Genomic DNA, 21,928 nt, shown 5'->3' on the forward strand with positions numbered 1-21,928 from the left:
CTCCTTACTATTCATGAATTTATTTTGTTCGTGAAGGAGAGGCGTCAGTTGAACCCTGAAACTCAGGATTCTTTTTCTTCTTATTTCTATCAAGAAACACAACTCAATAAGGGGTTCCCTGGCTTACATTCCTTTTGAAACATGCAATTTTGTGAAACTTACTAAAAAAAATAAAATAAAAAATCATTGTCTTATAAAATCTCCAGCCAATTTTCAACATAATTCCCAATAAAAAAGCAAAGCATATTTCTAAAAATTTAACAAAAAATTAAAATATATGTAATAAATGTCCCAAAATAAATAAATAAATGTGCAAATGTATAAGAAAAACGTAATGCCAAACTAGCAAAACATGCCAAAACAGTTATTTATCTTACCCCAAGGTTTCCTTCCAATGTTCAATTTTTTACCACTTATGATAATTTTTTTATAAATATTATCAAATTATAAATATTATTTATATGTAATCCTGACTAAATTATTTATTTATATATTTATTTATTTATTATTTATATATAATCCTGACTAAAATTTGAAACTAAGTACTTCAGGTATCGTACTGACAAAATATACTTTAATAATATTTATAACTTTCTATAACTATAACACTATATAATTATAGTATATATACTGCTTATAATTATAATACTATAACTATAAGCAGGTTACATTATGTTGTTGTTATGTTTTGTTTTTTAAACCGCTTCTGAGGTCAATGTTAATTATTACTATTTTTTCGTTGATTTGTTTGATAATCCCTCCTCCATATCGTGCTTTGGCATTTGGAGGGGGATGTGTTTCTGTTAAGATTTTTGTTAATAATTAATATATAAAATAAAAACTATAACTACAACAGTGTTCTATAACTCTAAATAATAAAATCCAACAAAGATTAGCAATAAAGATTAATATGCCAGAAACAAAATTAAGGTTTCAAGTCACTATTTGGCTACATAAAATAAAACTGACATAGAATGTGCACAACACAATTGTGTAGCCGTAACAAACCAGGCAGATCCAAAGTCCAACGTTGTCAATACGAGGTAAAGTAGTGATTGTTGCCCTTTTTTTCTTTTTCTTGACAGGAAACCCTGTCTTGTCAAACCATTTGAGATCAAGAATAGCAAAACTAAAAAAACGTATGCTTTGAGTGGCATCTTACATCAAAGCACACACACTAGCTACAAAATATGTCTCACCACACAAATTTCTACCACATACACACTTTGTCCCTTTTTAGGCATTGGATAGATTCAGAGTCTATCTGGAAGAAGTATATTGTCATAGCATGTAGTAAACTATTTTTAAAGTAGGCATGTGACATGAGACCTTTATGGAGGAAGCAGAATAAATATTTAAATCCCACTTGAACACATTTAACCTAGTATAAGTAATAGATCCTAACACCTACAGTTTGACCACTTTACAAGCCACCCACTGTGTAAGCTTCATTAAAAGCACCAATTCTCGACACAGTTACGTTACTGTTGACCCCCCCCCTTCATAGTAATAGTAAAAAAAACTTCAGACAGTAGCCAGATGTGTCGTGGGGGACAACATTTAAGACAGTAGCTACAGGGGTCGCGGAGTGTTACACTTCTATTTTAGTATTCCAAAGGGGGAAAATCCCCTTTTTTGGTAATATGAGTTAATCCATAGTCGGGTAGAGACACTTTGCTTGGTTAATTCAGCCCTCCCCCGCATTTTAAATAGTTATCAAAGGAAAAAAGAGAAACTCAATTAAGAGAGTAACAAGGGATGGAACAAGGTATTACACTTCTATTTTGGTAGTGAGTGAAAAATGATCAACTTTTCTGGTAATATAAGTTTTTTCACAGCCAGCCAGATACTAATACTTGCATTAGAGGCTTTAGCACTCCACAACCCTCCTCAGAAATGGTAATTCAAGGAGAAAAAAATTGTTAAGACAGTAGATACTTTGTCACAGCATGGTATTAAACTTCACATATTCTGGTAAAATAAGTTGTTCAAAATAGAGATACTAATACTTAGCTTAATTACTTTACCACTTTACCATTTTACCACTTTACCACTTTACCACTTAATTACTTTACCACTGCCTCACCTCTCCTCCATTTAAAACAGTAGCTCAGTTGGAAAAACAAAACTCAGTTGAGACAACAGCTACTAGTGTCGCGGGGTGGTATTAAACTTCTATTTCGGTATTCAGTAGAAAAATAATCACCTTTACTGTTAATAATGGTAAAAACAAAATAATCACTTTGCTTGGTTAAATTATCCCACTCCAATTTAAAATATTAGCCCAAGCAAAAACAAAACTTACTTAAGACAGTAACCACTGGCATCATGGGGAATTACACTTCTATTTTGATATTCAACAGGAAGTTCATCTCCATCTTTGGCATTGTAAGTTGCGTCACAGCCAGACACTGACCCTTTCCTCTCATTAAAGGACTCTAAAATAGAACGTATTTGAGTATTTATGCCTCAATCTCCAAAACATATTACCTCAATATGTTTATTATTACCTCAATCTCCAAACAAGTAATATTACCTCAATCTCCAAAACAACTACATTTTATATTACGGACGAAATTTTTAAATTAAGTATGAAAAGGTTCATGCTTCTCATATCTATGGGGATGTTCCAGAACTAACTATAGATTATTGACCGTTAAATATGTTATTAAATTCAGTCTAGAATAAGAGATAACAACCAATTCAGTCCCAAAAATGCTTAATACATGAAAGGGTCTAACATCACAATCCGTTCTCAACTTTTAGTAATACAAAATGCATATACTTTTGTGTCATCTGTTGTTCTGGGACGAACAGTATGAAAAATAATTAATTATGAATAATAACTAATATTTATGAATATCAAGAAATGATAATAATCATTAAATTGATAATTACTTATTTGCTAGTATGTTCTGGCACACACCCTAAGTCTTCAACTTCTGCCTCTACAGCACTCTTCTTTGCATTTAGCTCTCTGCATCGGAGCTTCAAATTGAAACTTCACACAAATTAATGACAGAAACTTCACTCCTCATTGGATATACATCTCTAACTTCAATCTTCAAATAGATATCTAGTATGTTATTTTTCATTTTGTGAATACTCCTGCATTTAAGTGACGTGAATCAAAATCGACCAATGGCTTTAATTCATGAAAATTTGGAGGGGATATTTTTTTTAATCTCGGGAGGAGGTTTTTTTCCGTTTTTTCAATGATAATACCAATAAAAGGCATTCTCAATGGAACCCCCCCCCCCCTAAAGGTATTTTTTAAGACAAACGGGTTAAAATTCCCTTTCTTGCTTTCCCAATTGACGCCACTGAATAAAATTTCAGAGGTTTTATGCAAATGACCCCTAATGATATGTAGAACTAATTACTTAAAATTCCTAGTGATTACCTTATAAATCCTCATTTTACTAGCTGTCTCCAATGAAAATTCAAATCGAAACTCACAAAATAACAAATACAATGGGTCTGTTCCAGAACCAAATTAATATCAATAATTATTGACTATTTCTTATGGCCTTTAGCCTAAACTATTAGATAGCAACAAATTCAGCTCCTAAGATGCTTATCAAACAGTTCGTGGTAACGAGCTGTAAGTAAGGAGCGACCCGGCTCAATAGTAACCGAAACTCTAAAAAACGGAATTTTGAAACCAATAGATACAACATAAGATTTAACTTCAAATATATAACTTTCATTCTTACCCGACAAAAGTTATGTACCTGATACAACTTACCCGATTTTCTACAAAAGGGGGGAACGCCCACTAAAAAATCATACAATCTTAACGAAAATCAAACCATCGAATTTAGTGTATTAGAAAACTCTACTGTAGAGGTTTCAAACTCATATCTGCAAAAATGTAGAATTTTGTATTTTTTTTTTGCCAGAAGAAAGATCGGGGGTTTATTTGTATATTTGTTGTTTTTTTTGTGCTCCCAGGGGTGATTGCATCGACCCGGTGGTCCTAGAACATGTTGGGAAGACTCAATCGAACGGAGATTAAAAGTTCTAGTGCCCTTTTTAAGTGACCAGAAAAATGGAGGGCAACTAGGTCCCCTCCCGCGCTCATTTTTTTTCCAAGGTCACCCGATCAATATTTTGAGATAGCCATTTTGTTAAGCATGGTCGAAAATTTAATAGCTATGTCTTTTAGGATGAGTGAATCCCCCAAAGTCCCCGGATGAGGGCTGAAAGTTATGAACTTTACCCAATGTTTACACATAGTATTGGTTATTGGGAAGTATACAGCCGTTTTCAATCGGGATTTTTTCTGGTAGTAGGGGGGGGGGGGTCAGGGGTCTATGTGGGAGGTTCTTTCCATGGAGGAAGTCTTCATGAGGGAAGGGACATTGCTATGAAGGGGGTGCCGTATTTTCCAGCATTATTTAAAAAAACGATCAGAAACTAAATAAAAAAAAACAGTAAAAAATAGTCGGAAATTTAATAAATATGTCTTTGAGGATGACTTAATCCCCCACAGTTCCTGGGGGAAGGGCTGCAAGTCATGAACTTTGCCCATTGTTTACATATAGATATAGTATTAGTTATTGGGAAGCATACAGACGTTTTTCAGGAGGGATTTTTTTCTGGTGCGAAGGAGGGGTCAGAGTAGGAGATTTACGGAGGAGGATCTTTCCATGGAGGATGTTTTCTATGAAGGGGCGCTGGATTTCGCAGCATTATTTAAAAAACGATCAGAAATTAAACAAAAAACAGGTTTTTTCAGCTGAAAGCAAGGAGCAACATTAAACTTAAAACGAACAGAAATTATTGCGTATATGATTGGGTTCGCCCCCTAGTCAATACCTCGCTCTTTAAGCCAAAGATTATTTAGTACTTTCATAAGAGCTATTTATTCTAATTAACAGCCTTTGTGATTAAGGGTCATTTTTATAGAATTGGAAGAAAATTCCAACTTTAGCGTAAGGAGCGAGGTATTAACTAGGGGGAGAACCCCCCTAATATGTGTATTAAAAATATATGAATACAGAAATTCGTATATCTAAGTTACGTATATTTATTACTAATAAAAACGTTTATAAATAAAATTAAACAACTTTCGAGAAAGCCATTTAACCAAATAAAAGTAAAATTAATATTCAAATTTTATTTTAATTATTCATGTACGGTGAGCCAAAATCAAAACCTGTATTATTCAAAAACATTCAAAAATTAAATAAAAAAAAACAAGTTTTTTTTAAAGTAAGGAGTGACATTAAAACTTATAACGAACAGAAATTATTCCGTATATGAATGGGGCTGTCCCCTCCTCAACGCCTCGCTCTTTACGCTAAAGTTTGACTTTTTCTCACAAATCTATTTTTTTTAAAACAATAAAAAGCTTTAGCGTAAAGAGCGAGGCGTTTAGGAGGGGACAGCCCCTTTCATATACGGAATAATTTCTGTTCATTTGAAGTTTAAACGTCGTTCCTTACTTTCAGTTAAAAAAAACTTGTTTTTTTTTATTTAATAATATAACAAAAGGCTAACAGTGTACTGGGTTATGCGCTTATAGTAATGCAAATTGCGTACAGTTTAATATTATGCGTTATCTTGAATTTGGAAATAATTAAGGATCCTGAAAACAACTATGTGAGTCCTGAGTGTCCCCCACCCCTGTATACCAATTCAGGGTATATATTTACACATTAGGGGGTGGGGGTAAAGTTTTAACTTACCTCCCACTCATACCAATAATAAAATTTGCCCCCACCCCCCTAATGTGCAAATATATACCCTGAATTGGAATATATAGTGGGGGGGAAGAGCATAAAAAAAAGCATCGAGTGGTATATTCACTTTATTTGTAAGTCAATAAAATGATTTGGTAAAAATTTACCGAAAACTTACCTAGCCGGTTTTCATTTCCAAACGCCAATATATCAGGTTCATTTTCTAAGTCAATTTCTTCCTCATTTTCATTAGTTACGCCACATCCACCACTTCGCATTAAAGATATTGGCACAACACCATAAACATAGGCCAAACAAATTGGTACACCGAGGGCCACAGTAAAAACTGCCACAAATGGGCTCACTAGAACCTGAAAAAATTATATTTCTTACAGGTAAAAATAGTAAACTAAATCGTAGTAAACAGAATATATAAAAAAAAATAGTAAACATATCGGTACAAAATGCAGATCGTAGAAACTGGTTGAAGTTAATAAGGCCAAACGAAGACCGATACTAACGAATGGATCTCGTGATTTACATACAGAGTTAGTAACCAAGGTAGGTTTTATTTTCAAGGGTCAAGAAATTCAGTGTTGGCAGGGGCTGGTTGGCAATTCAGAAATATTATAACCTGGTAGTATCTGGTTTCGGAGAGACATTTTTTCAAAATTTTATTTACTGGGTACGGTTTTATATTGATGTCTACAACAAAGGGTAAATTGCGATCCAATTTAAACCTAAAAAAAGGTATTTAATAGAAAGAGCGATATCTGAAAGGGCGTAAGCGTGTCCCTCCCTCAAAGCGAATGTTTGTAAAATGTAGACCGTTTTCTCCGGGAGTTCTCGGTACTTTCTGATTTCACGGGGAAAAAACTTACAAAGGATTTATTTGCAACATCCTGACATTCTTTAACGTTGTAACCCTAACAGAGCAACTCAAATCGTCTATATAGATAAATGCTTAGAAAGAAGGAAAGGTTTTGGCGTTTAAGTTATTTTGTATACAGTTTATGCCATGAAATTCAAGAATAATTATATAATATATAATAAGATATAATAAGAACCCTTTTCGTCAAAACCTTATTTCTGACCTTTTGTTTCGTCAAAAACCTATTTCTCACCTTAGGTTTTCAGATGCGTATTCTTTTGCGTTGGAACATAAAGTTGAACAAAATGTTAAAGTCTAAATTTTCGATTTTAGACTAAGAATGAAACAAAAACTATAGTATAAATGAGGAAAGCGAACATAAGTAAAACATCTCAGAAAATAATACAATAAAATTAGGGTGCAAGTCAAAGATTCACATATTCAAGCGTCACAATTTGCTATAAATCGTTCAGCTTTCGTATTTAAAAAAAAGACAAAAAAAGTACAACAAACATGCTTTGTAAAAATTTTTGGAAGCAAAATTTATTCAAACTTTAAAGATTTTTGAATAGATTTTGGGGAGGAAAATTTGCTCAAGAAATTGTTAAAATGAAAAAAGTTTCATAGAAAAAATATGTGGTAAACTTTCATGTGCTTATAAATATAATATTGATAACCATTGAGCTCTTTTTCTCAAAGCCTTATTCTGTAAAAATTAAACTTGTGGTTACAAGAGTTACAAAAGTTAAAACGGTTACAAGAGTTGTGTTTGAGGGGATGGTACCTATCCTCCCGTTTAGGGTAAACCGTGATATGGTATTAAAAACAAATAAAAATTAAATAAAAAAAGAGGTTTCTTCAAATGAAAGTAAAGAGGGAAATTATGAAAAAAAAAAAAAAATATAACCAAATTTTAGAAGCAAGAGAAAATCCCTTGCGACACATGGGATTGAACCGCTTAGCCTTCAACAAGGCGGCGCAGCTGTATCCACTACGCTATCGCAAGGTATGATGATTAATAATTCTCCAATTATTTTATTCATTTACTTTAGACAGCAGAATTTCAATGGCTGATGTACAGCCACTGTTTAGTGCAGCCAATAGCAGATGTAAGGATTTATTAAGGCATAAATTTGCAGTTGACTACATAATTTAGCTAGAATGAAAGTGAAAACATAACTTGACGCCTTTTTTGTCTTCTTTTATAATTCAATAATTGCTTCTGGAGGAAATTCAATTTAAAGCCCCTAATGGGGTCCAAAAGGTAAAACTGTCCATAGTAACCAAAAGCCTAAAAACATTCCTAAAAAAACTGTCTAGCGAGAAAATATTACCATTTGTAGCTGATTTAGAAATGATGACTATTTTCTTTAGTAGTCTCAATATCGAAATGTTACTATGGAAACAAATCTGTACGAATTTTAAATTGCACAAAATTTGAAATAAATAATCTAACGGTGATAATCATTTTGAAATTTTATTTTTATCGAAATAAAGCAGAGGGTGCAGATAATAAATGAAAATAATTAACAAATAATTAATCAATAAATTATTAATCAAATAATAAAAGAAAAATATTAAAAAAAACAATAATAATGAATAGAATAATTAATAATGATTTAAACAATTATTTGAAAATAATTTTATTAACAAATAAAAATTCTGTTAAAACTTGGCCTGCAATTTTGTTGGGATACGGAAGAGGGGAGGGTGCTAATCAAGATTATGCCCCGGGCGCAAGAAAGGCCAGAACCCCTACTGTCTGGCATTTCCCAACTTCTTAGATAATACCAATAGCCAGTAGCTATGTCAAAGCATGTTCAGTCACACTCTGATACTCCTGATCTATATTAACCTGCTGCCCCCTCCCCTTTGAGAACAGTTTAGCAAAACATTTTTAATAGTTATCTCAGAAGTGTGAGAACATCCGATACGACGTTGGCAAGATCGGAACGATTGAGTAAAAAGTTGTACAGATGCTTACTCCTATGTTTACGTTATTATCAACAAGAAACGTCACTAATTTTCAACTGAAAACTTACGTCTGATTCTCAAAACCAATAATACAAGAGAATACAAGGAAAAATTCAAGGTAGTTACTTAAAAAAAAGAGAAAAAGGTAGAAACTATAAAAGCAGCAGTGAAGTAGCATTTGATATGTATTTTTACACACAGAAATGAAGACTATGCCTTATATTTCCCACTAATGAAAGACAGAAACAAAAAATTTACTTGTAAGAAATATTGTGACTGAATCTTATTTTTTAATAGCTTGAAAATTTATACAGGAAAAAAAATACATTTTTTTTGCGCAGAATTGGTTTCAGCGGCAACTACTTGTGACTGCTCTGTTTGAAATACACAAATTAAAATAAAAAAGAAATAATAACATAATAGAAAATCTAATAACATCTAAAAGTTTTCGAAAAGTCTACGCCTAGAAACTTTCGGGATCGAGGTCCTGCCTGTTGCAAGAAACAGATTCATGTATTACAGACTTGCTAGACTTATATTTTTTTATTAAATAAGTTAGTTAAAGATTTTCAGATTGATTTTTTTGTTAGAATTCAGTCAATTCAGTTTTTTTAGCTATTTCTAAAAGTAAACTTTTTAGTACTTTGGTCAAATGTCTCACTAAATTGTACTAAAGAACAGATCAAGTGGAATTTAAATTTCTGTTTTTTTTCCTGGCTTAAAGTTTCCCGTAGAAAGTTATCAGGCATCAAAAAGTCAGGGTATTGGCTAACTTTTCTTGCATAGACTTAAAAACATCAAAAAGAAAACATTTTTTGGCTTCTTCTTCTTCCCTAGACCCATCTTAAATCTATTCTAGCCTCAAAACCATGATTTTCAAGAATTTTCTTTCAGTCGTTGCAAATATAATGCAATAGCATCTTTTCTTTTTTGGTTAGGGGACCCGAATGAATGACCAAACAGTAAGCTGTACGAAAAATATGGTTCAATCCAGCTTTCTATAGCTATAAAGAGAGAAAGGTTGAGATCTTTAAAGCACCTTCTGCGAATGAAGGATGATAGAGCCCAATATTGTCCGTATCCAAACAAAAAAAAGGTCGCCCCCGAATGGCGTGGGTCGATGTCGCAAGCAGGGTTGCAACCACAGTCAGTTTCTAAAGTGCTACAATTATCCAAATTTGCCTGCTACATAGCGATATTCGGTGCTAGAATCAAAACTGACTGAAATAGTGCTAAAATAGCACTTTCATGTTACAGATGGCAACCCTGAGGACGTGCTACAGTGCTACACATAACGAAAGAATGCTAAAATAGCACTTTTATGTTACACGTGGCAACCCTGGTCGTAAGGAAAGGCTTAAGGGAAATAGGAACTTCATGAGAATGTGTAGAAGGAGCCATTGAAAAGATTGGGATGAAGAAGGAGCGTTCGCAGGTGTGTTACCCTCAGGTGGCTGAGTGCAGCAGTGAGTTGTCATTAGTAGTAGTAAGTTTTGTTTAGTTAATGAGACAACGCTTATTGAGACTGTTGGCAAAATCTAAAACACAAGTAGAAAACTTAAAATATAACGAAGTAGCTCTTCAAAACAAACGAAGATTCACTTCAGGGAAGTACGCAGGGGGGCCTCCGAGCCCGGGCCCCCCGAAATCTCACGATTTTTTTTCATTTTCCCATATTTTTCTGATTTTTCTCACATAATAATGGGTTTGAAGGATTTGCCCCCCCCCCCCGAAACAAATTGGGCCCCCCAAAACAAATTCCTCCGTACGTGCCTGATTCACTTAAAAATAATATTCACTTCTTTCATCTTCTTCCTTCCACTGTGTTTCTAAATATCCATTGCTTACAAGATTTACTACTCGCCTTTGTTATGGGCAGGCCCGTTTGGGTTTAGATATTTTTTTCTATTTTTTCCAATTTTTTTTTATGATCAGTTTCCACTTAACCAATCCAAACCATCAGACTTCGGATTCAGTAACCTTGGTATTTTAGAAAATAATATCATTCGCTTATGAAAATACATGAAACACAGACTAATGAGTTTTAAACTAATTCCTTTGAAATGTCAGGAAAATTAACAGTTAAAAAAAACTTAACAAAACCAATTGCCACCTCCACCAGATTTTGAAAAATACCTTTTTATTTCTATTTTATAGCTATTTTCTATTTTATCATGGATAACTGGTCGGTTTACCCCCCACCACCCCCTATAATTCCGTGAATAATAACCACTGTTTTTATTCCGCATTATGCCAGTCTTGCGACGATGAACCATGAATCCAATATGTCATTAAAACTAATCAGGTACGTTTGACAACTTTTCCAATCCATAATTATTCGAGTATCAACAATCTGTTAATTCCCAAAGAAAATTATACGTTCAAGGTAAAGTTACACCTTCTTAAACTATTTTTTTAAGCAATCTCGTCCAGAGGGGAGAAATAAACTGTCTCTCCACACCTCTACGAGCACCGTTATACATTCCTGACTTTCGAAACTCTTTTGTGTAGTCTAGAATGAGAATAGCAGGGTAAATTTGAAGTACCCAGGACAGTGAAATGAAATCCGATTCTTTGGATTGTTTAACCATTAAGAGGAGCGTCCGTAGCAGCGTTGGCCTCAGGCGGCTTGGTGTCGCAGTGAGTACTAGTAATAGTAATAGCAAAGAGATTAAAATATGCTTTTGTCATAGATTTGTTGGAAGCTTACCCCCTCTTCTTCTCTTTGGCAAAACCTCTTTCCCCGTTAAGCAAAGCATAATCAAGGGGGATACCGTGTTTGCCCCTCCCCAACCCGTGAATTCTTTTTTTTTGACTCGTACAAAAGTAAAAAAAACACATAAGCGACTTTTGATACAATTTGTACAGTTTTTTTGTACCCCCTCGCCCGAAAAAAAATACAGGACACGCCCTTGCTCTTAGTCCCTTTTAATACAACTATAAATCAAATATAAATCTACAACATGAATTTTTTTTTTAGTTAATATACAACATGACAAACATTTACTTAGTTAATTACCTTTAATAAAATTTGGCCCGTCGTTATATACTTTCTAAACTAACCTTATATTTATGAATAGAAAGTCAATTTGTTAAAAATAATTGTTTATTTATTTGATCTATATTTACGCTAAAGACGCTTTATTTCTATGATAGAAGGAAAAAAAAATCAAATAGAAAGATGCTTACAGTTGCTATGACAGCTGATCCAACAACAGCTTTACCCATCTTTTTCTTCTTTTTTGACTTGGCACTAAGTTTTCTAGCTACCCAAACAGGTAAGCCAATTATAATTGCAGGTACAGCAATCCCAGCAAGCAGTGCAATTCCTACAGGAGCCCCAATGAGTATACCAACTTGCCATAAAATCTTCTTTTTCTTCGACCATGGCTTTTTCCCCCAAAAAGTGCAGCCAGATGGGCTGAAAGAGAAATAATAGCTTTACAAATTTTTGGACTGGGTGGAAAACTGTTCAAAAAGAAAAACCAAGTTTTTTCTAGCGAGAATAACCAATTGAAGCTGCTATTTAACTTCCAATTGATATCTGAAAGAATGAAAATTCTTTAAAGTATTTTTAAAAGATTCTAAAGAATAATTTCTTTAAAAAAAAAGTAAGAAAACAATGTTAATAGTACGTTTATATTTAATGTCACTTTCGGGGCTGCAATTTTGGGCATTTTCTGTGGCTGCAATTCATTCTTAATTATTTTTAAAAGAAGTATTTAGTTCAAATTTATTTAATTATAAAACACAAAATCTGCGAAAGAGTCGACTTTGTAATTGAGGGAAAAGAAAGAAGAAAACACAGCCAACAGAAGAAAACTATTGATTAAAAAAAAAAGAGCCTTCTTTAAAATGAGAAACTCGTTTGATGTTTTTAGAAGCGACTTTTTAGTTGAAACGCAAGAAAATACTACGAACATGAGCATGCTCAAACTGTGTGTACAAAGTATGGGTATCCGCGTATAATATCACTGGCACCAGCATTCATAGCTGGCGCGAGAATGATCTATGTAAGTTGGAAGTAAACTTGCAGTAGATGCTGAGAATAGATTACAGAATTTCATAAATGAAAATATAGAAAGAAAATGGATAAAATATTTTAAAAATTACAGGAACAAACAAAAAAAATAATTAAAATACTTTAAATAATAAAAATCCGAATATTTCGACTCCACGTCCGGGAGCCTTAAAGTTAACTGAAAGTTAAAGTAAATTTAAATGGAACACATAAGGAAAAAAACAGACAAAGATCCGAGTATTTTGATTCCACATCCGGGGGTCTTTATCAACGAAAAAAAACACGATATAAGCTAAATTAAATACAACATATAAAAAAACAAAGACAAATGAATAAAACTCATCTTAGTAACTGCCTAGTATCACTGAACAAAACTGCAACTAGCATGAATGAGCAATACAGAACTACATTGATATTGTCTCTGGTATAATTTCAATTTGGTAATGAGATCTAGCAAAAAATGATATACTATATTTATTGGAAAAATTTACATATGCCCTAGTTACGACACATGATTGAAATTACAAGGTTAAAATCTATTGAACTCAAGGCCGTATCCAGGGGGAATGGTTAGGGGGTTTGAACCCCCCCCCCGAAATGTTTGTCCGACTCGTAAAAAACGTAACAAAAATGAATGTAAACAGATTTTTGACGCGTTTTTAAGCCTTTTTGGAGCCCCCCCCCACTGAAGAAATTCTTTTGTACTCCCCCCCCCCTGAAAAATAATCCAGGATAGAGACCTGATTGAACTATAGAGTAAATCCAAGGTTATATTTGGCAAAACGTCAAGAAAACTTATATATTATATATTGAATAGATTCTTTTATTTGCTAGTTTAGCTGCGATGGAAATACAATGGGCGGTCCCCCCCCACCCCTAATTGCACTTCTTGGCTGAAGAGCCACGAAACGGAGATCAGCACTGCCGGTTTGGACCTTAAGGGTCTAGTTGACACCTGGACTATTTGTCTAAAGTTGGTGTCTAAAGGTGTCTAAAGTTGACACCTGGACTATTATGCAACACATTAATGTTTGAAATTACGTGCCCCCTTTTCCGGAATTAATCTATTTTCCCCTTCATCTCTATTGAACTAATGCCACCATACATATCTTTTTTTAATTTCTATCATTTCTTGAAAACTTTGCATAATTCCAACAGAAGTGTTAATTATTTTCGTTTGATCAAAAAGTATACTATGGTGTGGAAGGTAAAAAAAAAATGTTACGCTAAGGCTGTTTTGAAAGTTTCTGGTTTTCTATTATATTTAAAAGAACAAGCTATTGCATTTTTATGCTGTTGCAACCTATAAAATACAGGGTTTTTCTTATAATAAAAACCAGACACTTTCAAATCACAACCACTAAAGAAAACGAGAATAGTATGCAAATTCGATCACAACCTTCGTTCAACTATACTTGGTGAAAATTGGAAATAACAAGTAAAAAATAAAATTACAAAGGATTAAATGAACAAAAAACAAAAAAATTACAAACAAACACTAAGACTAAGAAGGCCCTTTCTATGCAATGGTGAAAGGGCAACTGAATACAAAATTTAATACTGAATGGCTATTCAAACATGGGAATTAACTTTAAGCAATGCTTTTTTGAACGCTAACCGCTAAGAAATTAATTAAGAATCATCGCTTAAGCGGATCATTTGACGAAGTTGTTCTTTATTTCATAACTTACATAAAATCAATTCCTATCTCTGAATTGCCATTCGACGCCTGATTGTTTTTTCGTTCAGTTATCCTTTCGCCGTTACTTGCTCTTTTATTTTATTGTTTATTTTGAAGGATTATCGTTTTTACTTTGTACAGTGAACTTTTTCTATATTTCTACTAACACTATGTTTTTATACTATTAACACTATTTCTCTACTACCACTATATAATAGCACTATAGTTTTAATTACACTGTTTTTCTATACTAACCTGTTCTAGCACAGTGGATTGATCCTCTGCTTGCCAATCCGGAGCACCAGGGTTCGATCCCCGTTGCAGCAAGGTTGGGCAACAAGCTTACTACTTGTCCGTGTAAAAACACCCAGCAACTGAAATGTCGACTCGACGCCCTATGCGCCAGTAATGTCTCAGGAGGATCTTTATCCTTTTATCTTATATCTTTACACTGTTAAGTATTAACACTATGATTTTACCACTATACTTTTACTAACGCTATATTTTTATGCTATTAACACTATGTTTTTACTAGCACTATATTTTTGTACTATTAATGCTATAATTTTACTTCTAATTTTGCATTAAGAACAGTTGAGCAGAGGGCTTGACCAATATATTTGTAATCGATTCTCCTTTTTTTCACTGGCTGTGAAATCCTCGTCTTTTTCTTCCTTATAATTTTTCATTTTGCCATGCTTAGCCAGTATGGGCTCAGAAATTATGGAAGTATGAATTATTTAATACATAATTAACAAGAAATAAATATGTACAAGCATAGGTTGGTATAAACTGAAACATAATTTGGATATACAGGCTCTGACTAAGGACTTCCGGTAAGTGTAAGAACAGTATAAAGCGAGTATTGGTAAAGTAACACATAGATAATAGGTAATATGTCGATAGACATATATAAAAGTTCACGGTATTAGTAAGTATTTGTAAAGTAACACATACATATTAAGTATTGTATAGATAGAAGTATACAGAGGGACAGGGTAGGTATAAGAATATGGAGCTTACCTAAGGTAGTGTAAGTCAGTAATTTCTTTCATACATAGCCAACAAAACTGAGATCCACAACACGCACAGGTCATATGATTGCATGAGCCATCGTCCACTTTCATAATTATAATTTGACACCGCGGGCATTTTCGTAGCTTGTCTTCTAAAAGGAGGGAAAATCGTAAATAACTCAAAGTCACATTCTTTATCATTAGGGAATTCTGAATATAAAAAGTTCTGCGCGTATACCTGTCAATGCTATAATCAGATACTCCAACATGCTTACACGCAAGTGCACACATAACAATCCCCACTCCCTCCTAATGGTCCTAAAAACCTCCCCCCCAAAAAAAAGAAATAATAGTGAAAAAATCAAAGATGTTACCTGGATTGATACTGTTGATACTGAAGTATCACCATTTTCGCTGTTTAATGAATATACCTCCCCCTTAGTAGTTGGTATGCTGGTTTGAGAGTTCTTTGTCCAAGGGGCACGGGATCGATCCCAGGTATAGTCAGTTACTTGATTTGGGACGGGGGTCAGTGGCGTGACTCTTTAAGCTCAGCCAGAGTCGACCCAGCTTTAAATGAGTACCTGGATAATTCTGGGGAAGGTAAGCAGGAAGGGTGTGTGAAATCACAGGATAGTTGGCCCCCGACCCCCATTGCACTTCCTGGCTGAAGGGCCACAAAACGGAGATCAGCACCGCCGGTTTGGACTCTAAAAGGGTCTAGTGTCGTCTTACTTACTTACTGAGTTTACTTTAAAATAAAAAAGCCACTTCCCTTAGATTGGTACAAAAACTCACTGTAGATAATCTGAGTTTACAAATTATTATACAGTTTTTTTTCTTATATTTAGTAGTAAATACATGGATGATTGAATAACATGAATGAAAGATGCTTTATCATTGGAAATTTGTCCGCGTATAAAGGGAATAACTCATATAAAAATAAATCACTATTCCTATTGGAGAAATTCTAATATGTACCAAAATCACTGAAAGGATGGCCAAAGACAGAAAATTTTCTATAAAAAGGCTACAGTTTAGCTTTAGTTTTAACTTTTGTCGTAAAGTATAGACCGATCTACTTTTTGCTTGTTTTACCCTTTTTTGTGGGTTTGTTTTTATTACTTAGTTTCATACTGAAGATTCTGGTCTATTACAACAACTCTGAATTCATCCAGGCGCGCCATCAGGGAGGAGCATGGCTCCCAAGAAACAAGAAGAAAATGAAAGCTTCATTTTTGAGACTTAGGTCCCTGTGTATTCACTATTTATCATCTAATTATTTTAAAACCAGGTAATTTTCTTTTTAATTTTCTCTATTTAATTATTTGTGTTTGTTTATATTTGTATGAAACAAAATCTATCTATCTATCTATTTAATGGCATTAGAATGGCATTACAACCTAGTGACACATTTATAGTGGCTGAATTTGTTCCATACAGTGTCCTTGAACACCTCACGGCTTTACATTTTCTGAGTCTGAAGTTAATGAACACGCCTCCCTACACCCGACCATGCTTAAGGTTTCTCACCTGACCAGTCTCCAAAGAAATCCCCAAAATAGCTAAGTAACATTTCGTAGCGGTGAAGCCTAATTTGAGGAATCCCCGGATGTGATAACAAGATCAGATTTTCATGTAGCACATTAAAAAAGAGCCGGCATCCCGATATCGGGATAGGAGTCCCGATAGACTCCTATCCCCATATATTCTTGAAACTGCTGGAATTCCATAACTTGATTTCCAAATTCTTAAACGTATTTTGCCATCTCTATTCAGATTATTCATTTGTATTGTACTTTTAATTGTTTCCAGCCTTTCGGTTCTTTGTGTGTGCAAAGATTAAACATAAAAAAGGCTCTTATTGACGTTATTTTTACTCTAGCTAAGAGGAAGGTTTGTACAGAAGGTTTAGGCTTAAGGCTCGTGCTGATCCTCAGGTGTCTGGTGTCTTTTTTTCCACCTCACATTCCCAACCCAACCTCCGAGATCACCGTCAACGCACAAGGATACGATATCTTGTTCTTCGCCCTGTTGTGTCTATCAATGACATATACAGAGTATCTCTTATATCTTCATTTGTCGAGTAGTACAATACAAGCAGGCAGTGAGCAATAACCAGTCGTCTATATTTTTTCTTCTTTCCCTTTCCTCCTTTTACTTTCCTTTTTCTTCTTTCCTCTTTTTATTTTTTTTTTATCCTTCTTCGTGTTATAAGCAATACATTTTTAGAGTAAAATTATTTGGCCGAATATTAGACTTATGAGTGTACAGTTATGACAGCCTTTAATATAAATGTTCTCTGTTATTCTTAATCTTTATATTTATTTGACAAGAAAGTAAAATCGGCCGTTTGAGCCTTTTAGTAGTCGTTTTGAAATAAACCACCCATTCATTCAAAACCCCAATGGGAGGGATTTCAATTAATCACCTCAAGTGCCAAATCAATTAAGTCCACTTTCCAAATGCTTTAAGATTAGTGTCAATATAATTATTGGAATATACTCCTTAGTAAGCTATCAACAACTGATCAGTTAATTTTAGTAGGGCCATTTAAAGACAGGCAGCAACAACTCAAACGCGTTAATCTGACGCTATTTGTAAAAGAGGTATTGACAGCCCACCGTGTTAAATGAAATATGCACTAATGATTGTTCTAATCCACGTTCCCGTACCCTATTTTGGTTTCAAGACAATTGAAAGTTTTTTTTCTTTTTTCAAAACACCTAGATATTCCTCGCCTACAAATGTCCTCGAGTTCGGGGACATTTGGAACTGTGAGCTTTCCTGCGTGTTTCTCTTACCACGAAAGCTTTTTTAGTTAAAAACTATGGGCATTGTTAAAAACTATGGACATATTTTAGTGTTTAACTTTTTTAGTTAATTTTAACTTTTTAACTTTTTTAGTTAAAAACTATGGACATATTTTTTTGTGTTTTTTTAGTCAATAACTATGGACAAACTACAAAACTATTTTTAAGTTGCTTTCTCTCCAGTGAAATTTATTGTGCGCAGCATACCGCTTATTCAATTGTTGCAGCCAAGACATGAACTCGCAATTTTCTTATGGTGAAGAGATAACATGCAACAAAACACAAAAAAATCCTGAAAATATTACTCATCGGTTATATTTTTAAAGAAAAGGCCATTCGGGTAATCCAGTTCGGTTAAACAACCGCCAAGGCCATCAACAAGGTGGAAAGACGTTATATTAATTTACAAGGAGTGGAAGCCTCATACGAGGGAGGTAGAGTGAACCCCTGAGCAGAGTTGGTTGGAGGAATTAGTACAACTGTGTTGGTATTGTGCAGCTTTATGTTCAAGACTGGTAATGATCCCTTTTTTGTTTATTGCATAGACTTAAACAATCTAGCCACAGAATACCTAACTTCATAAAACTAGAAGCACACATCTCCAGACCCCCTCCCTAGATTTTTAAAAATACCTTTTTTTCACAGACAATGATTTTTTTTATCATAATTTAAAAAATTGAAAAAAAAATGAAAAAAGATTTTTATTTTGAAAATTACATTCCCCCCCCCCCCCCCCCTCTGCATTTCCGTAAGGTGACACCACTGTAAGGGTTTGTGTTTAATTCTTACTTGTCTATGCTTCAGGCTTATTGCCATATGTCTTTAAAGTAGGTTCATTCTAGAAAAAGTATGAACTCCTAGTACCCCCTTTAAGCAACAAAATATACGACTCGGCCAATATAATTCAGCTTAGCTGTCAAGGATTATGTTCATCACTGACAGATATAATGACCATGTGCCGGCAAATTCAGCCTGATGTTATTGGGCTATGCGAAACGTTCCTTACCAGTAAAACCGATTGCCTTTTGGATATCCCTTGATACACTTCAAATTTTACGCATAGAAAAGATACTAGACGAGGAGGATTGGCAATCTATACAAAGAGAATATCCAGTTTATGTAAATAGCAGACTGACTATGAACATAGAGGGTGTTTTTGAATCCCTTTTTATCGAAATGTCTCTCCCTTCGCAAAGAAAGGTTATCATTGGAGAAATTTACCGATCCCAATCGGGTTCTGTTTCTTCTTTTATGAATGGATTATCGGCAACACTCCAGCAGCTAGAAAAACAGAATCACGATGTGATCATTATGGGCGATTTTAATATCAACCTGGGCCGTCCTCTTACTAATAACGCCAAAGACCTTCTCACGCTCATATCTTGATCTACCATCTATCCGTCAATCACTATTCTAACAAGATTGACTCAACATGCTCAATCTTTAATAGACAATATTTTCTCGGATTTATCTCCACTCTCAGCTCAGTCACCGTCAGTGATATGTCGGATCATTTCTCCTCTGCACCGTTTTCCAGAAATCAAAGGCACCAAGGTCATTTTCGAAAATTAGAGACAATGTGCCGATTTTTAACCTAGGTGAAGAAAATCTAAGGTCACTAAATGATGAACTGGAGAAAACGAAATGGGATAGTGTTATGGAAAAAAAAAATCTGAATGAAGGTTTCGGAGAATTCCATAATATATTTACAACTCTATACAAGAAGCATTGTTTTAAAGAAAAGCCAGTTAAGCGTGGTAGAAAAAATGCAGCAATAAACTCGTGATTTACTGAAAGTTTACTAAGATGCATCAACAACAAGCAAAATCTATGGACCCAATACCGTAACGGGCAGAGTATAGCTAGCCTGTAAATCTATGAATCTTACAAGAAGTTTCTACAGTCAATTTAAGATAAGCCAAAAAAGACTACTTAATAAAAAAACTATTTGAAAGTAATATGGATGGAAGGAAAGTGTGGAAGACCATCAGTACAGTGTTGCAACCCAACGACCAGAAACCTGAACTATCAACAAAAATTACTGTTGATGGGAAAACCCTGACCAAACGATCGGAAGTTGCAAAAACACTTTGTACCTTTTTCAGCAGTATTGGAGAGAAAACAGCGAAGACTGCAACAATCCCACGGAAATCCTACAAGGATTTCCTGGGCCCAGCGTGTGTCAAGTCAATGGCAATCCTTCCCGTAACTTCCATGGAGGTCTCAATGATAATTAAAACTTTGAAAGGTAAATCTGCATCTGGTTTCGACCACATTCATACAAAAGTGTTTAAAGCAGTGTTTCCATCCGTGTTGAAACCGTTAAATCACTTGATATACCTCTTTACAGACGGGGTTATTTCCATCCCTCCTGAAGAAAGCACTAATTGTCCCACTCCATAAAGAAAGCCCTCAAGATAACCCATCCTACTTTCGACACATCTCAATTCTCTCAGTGTTTTCCAAAGTCTTTGAAAAGCCTTTGAAGAACCAACTTTACTCTTTTCTCGAAGTGAAGGGATTTCTGAATCAACGACAATTCGGATTCAGACCAAGACATTCAACAGAAGGTGCGCTGGGGTCACTGAGCTTATTTGTGAACAAACCACTTGACCTGAGACTAGTGCCAACTGCTATCTTGCTTGACATTAAAAAAGTGTTTGACAGTATGAATCAGAAAATTCTACTAGATAATTAAAATACATACATCGGAGTTAGAGGACAGTTACTGGAATGGTTCCAGTTTTGCCTTAACAATTGACGCATTTACATAGGAGAAGATCAATTGATCGATATCGTGATTAACTTCAGAGTAGATCAAAATTTTGAGCTTGAATGTGCTACAAACTATGCTGTGGTGAAGACACTTCCAATGATGACAGTGACTGATGAACTAGTGGCACTCGCGGATGACATTACAATGGCCTCCTGTGATACTGGCACGGCAGCACTCCAGAGTAAACTACAAGTCATCTTGGAGGAAACTTAAAAATGGATGGACGCAAATCGACTTGTAATTAATGTTGAAAAATCGTGTGTTCTCTTCTTTTCGAGGATCGGAACTCTTCATCCAGAAATAACTGGAATTACGACTTCTCGAGGTATCTCGAGGTATCTAGTGTACTTTTGGACAAAAGGAGTAGGATCCACATGGGAGGGAGTATGAAGTGAGTCACTGAGCAGAATGGGTTGAAGGAGCTAGTACAGCTGTATTGAAATCGTGGACCTTCATTTTTAAAACTGGCAATGTTTTTCTTTTTTAACCTTCTTTTGTTTATTTTATACACTAAAAATGTAGCCGCGGAATTTCTTAAATAAAACTAATATTAAACAAAACTATATATAACTATAACTAAGTAAAACTAATATAAGCAAAAACTAAATAGCTAATACTAATATCAACACAAAATACTTATAGCACAAAAAAACTAATAGCATAAAAAAAACTAATTAATAAAACTAAGAATAAATTCCTACTGTCAAAAATCTGATTATCAAATGAGGAATTGCTTCTTCTGGATTTGCGGCCACTTCTGGCAGCGTCACAGGTTTTGTCAGGATGCCACTCTGCTTTACAATGATAACAAAATTCTGTGTCACAACCGGGTCTTTCGCATTTCAAATTTGGACAACCTGCGCAACCAGATGCTATAACAGCAAACCTATAAAAATAAATTATCTATAAAAATAAAACTTAACAAATGTAAAATGCCTTTCACCCCTCAAATACTCCTCCTGACCTTTCAAACAGTTCGTGGTAACAAACTGTAAGTAAGAGACGACCCAATTCAATAGTAACCGAAACTCGAAATTTTGGTACTAATTGATATATAAAAAGAAAGGGATTTTTATGCTGATTTTAAAT

The 21,928-nt window shown here is 34.4% G+C and overlaps 1 protein-coding gene across 1 annotated transcript in view; it reads right to left on the bottom strand.

Moving 5' to 3' along the window:
• Positions 1 to 21,928, bottom strand: part of LOC148945058 (E3 ubiquitin-protein ligase RNF19A-like) — an 86,621-nt gene that overhangs the window by 4,793 nt on the left and 59,900 nt on the right. Inside the window, exons 6-10 of the mRNA XM_089099207.1 lie at positions 21,541 to 21,725; positions 15,258 to 15,402; positions 11,722 to 11,953; positions 5,866 to 6,058; positions 2,306 to 2,438 (exon numbers count right to left, since the gene is read on the bottom strand). Coding sequence (XP_088955333.1) covers positions 2,306 to 2,438; positions 5,866 to 6,058; positions 11,722 to 11,953; positions 15,258 to 15,402; positions 21,541 to 21,725 — 888 coding nt within the window. The remainder of the gene's footprint in view (positions 1 to 2,305; positions 2,439 to 5,865; positions 6,059 to 11,721; positions 11,954 to 15,257; positions 15,403 to 21,540; positions 21,726 to 21,928) is intronic.

Source organism: Artemia sp. Qi Xiang Cuo, chromosome 13, assembly GCF_049724085.1.
Source record: "Artemia sp. Qi Xiang Cuo chromosome 13, ASM4972408v1, whole genome shotgun sequence".
In the NCBI taxonomy this organism is placed as follows: Eukaryota; Metazoa; Arthropoda; class Branchiopoda; order Anostraca; family Artemiidae; genus Artemia; species Artemia sp. Qi Xiang Cuo.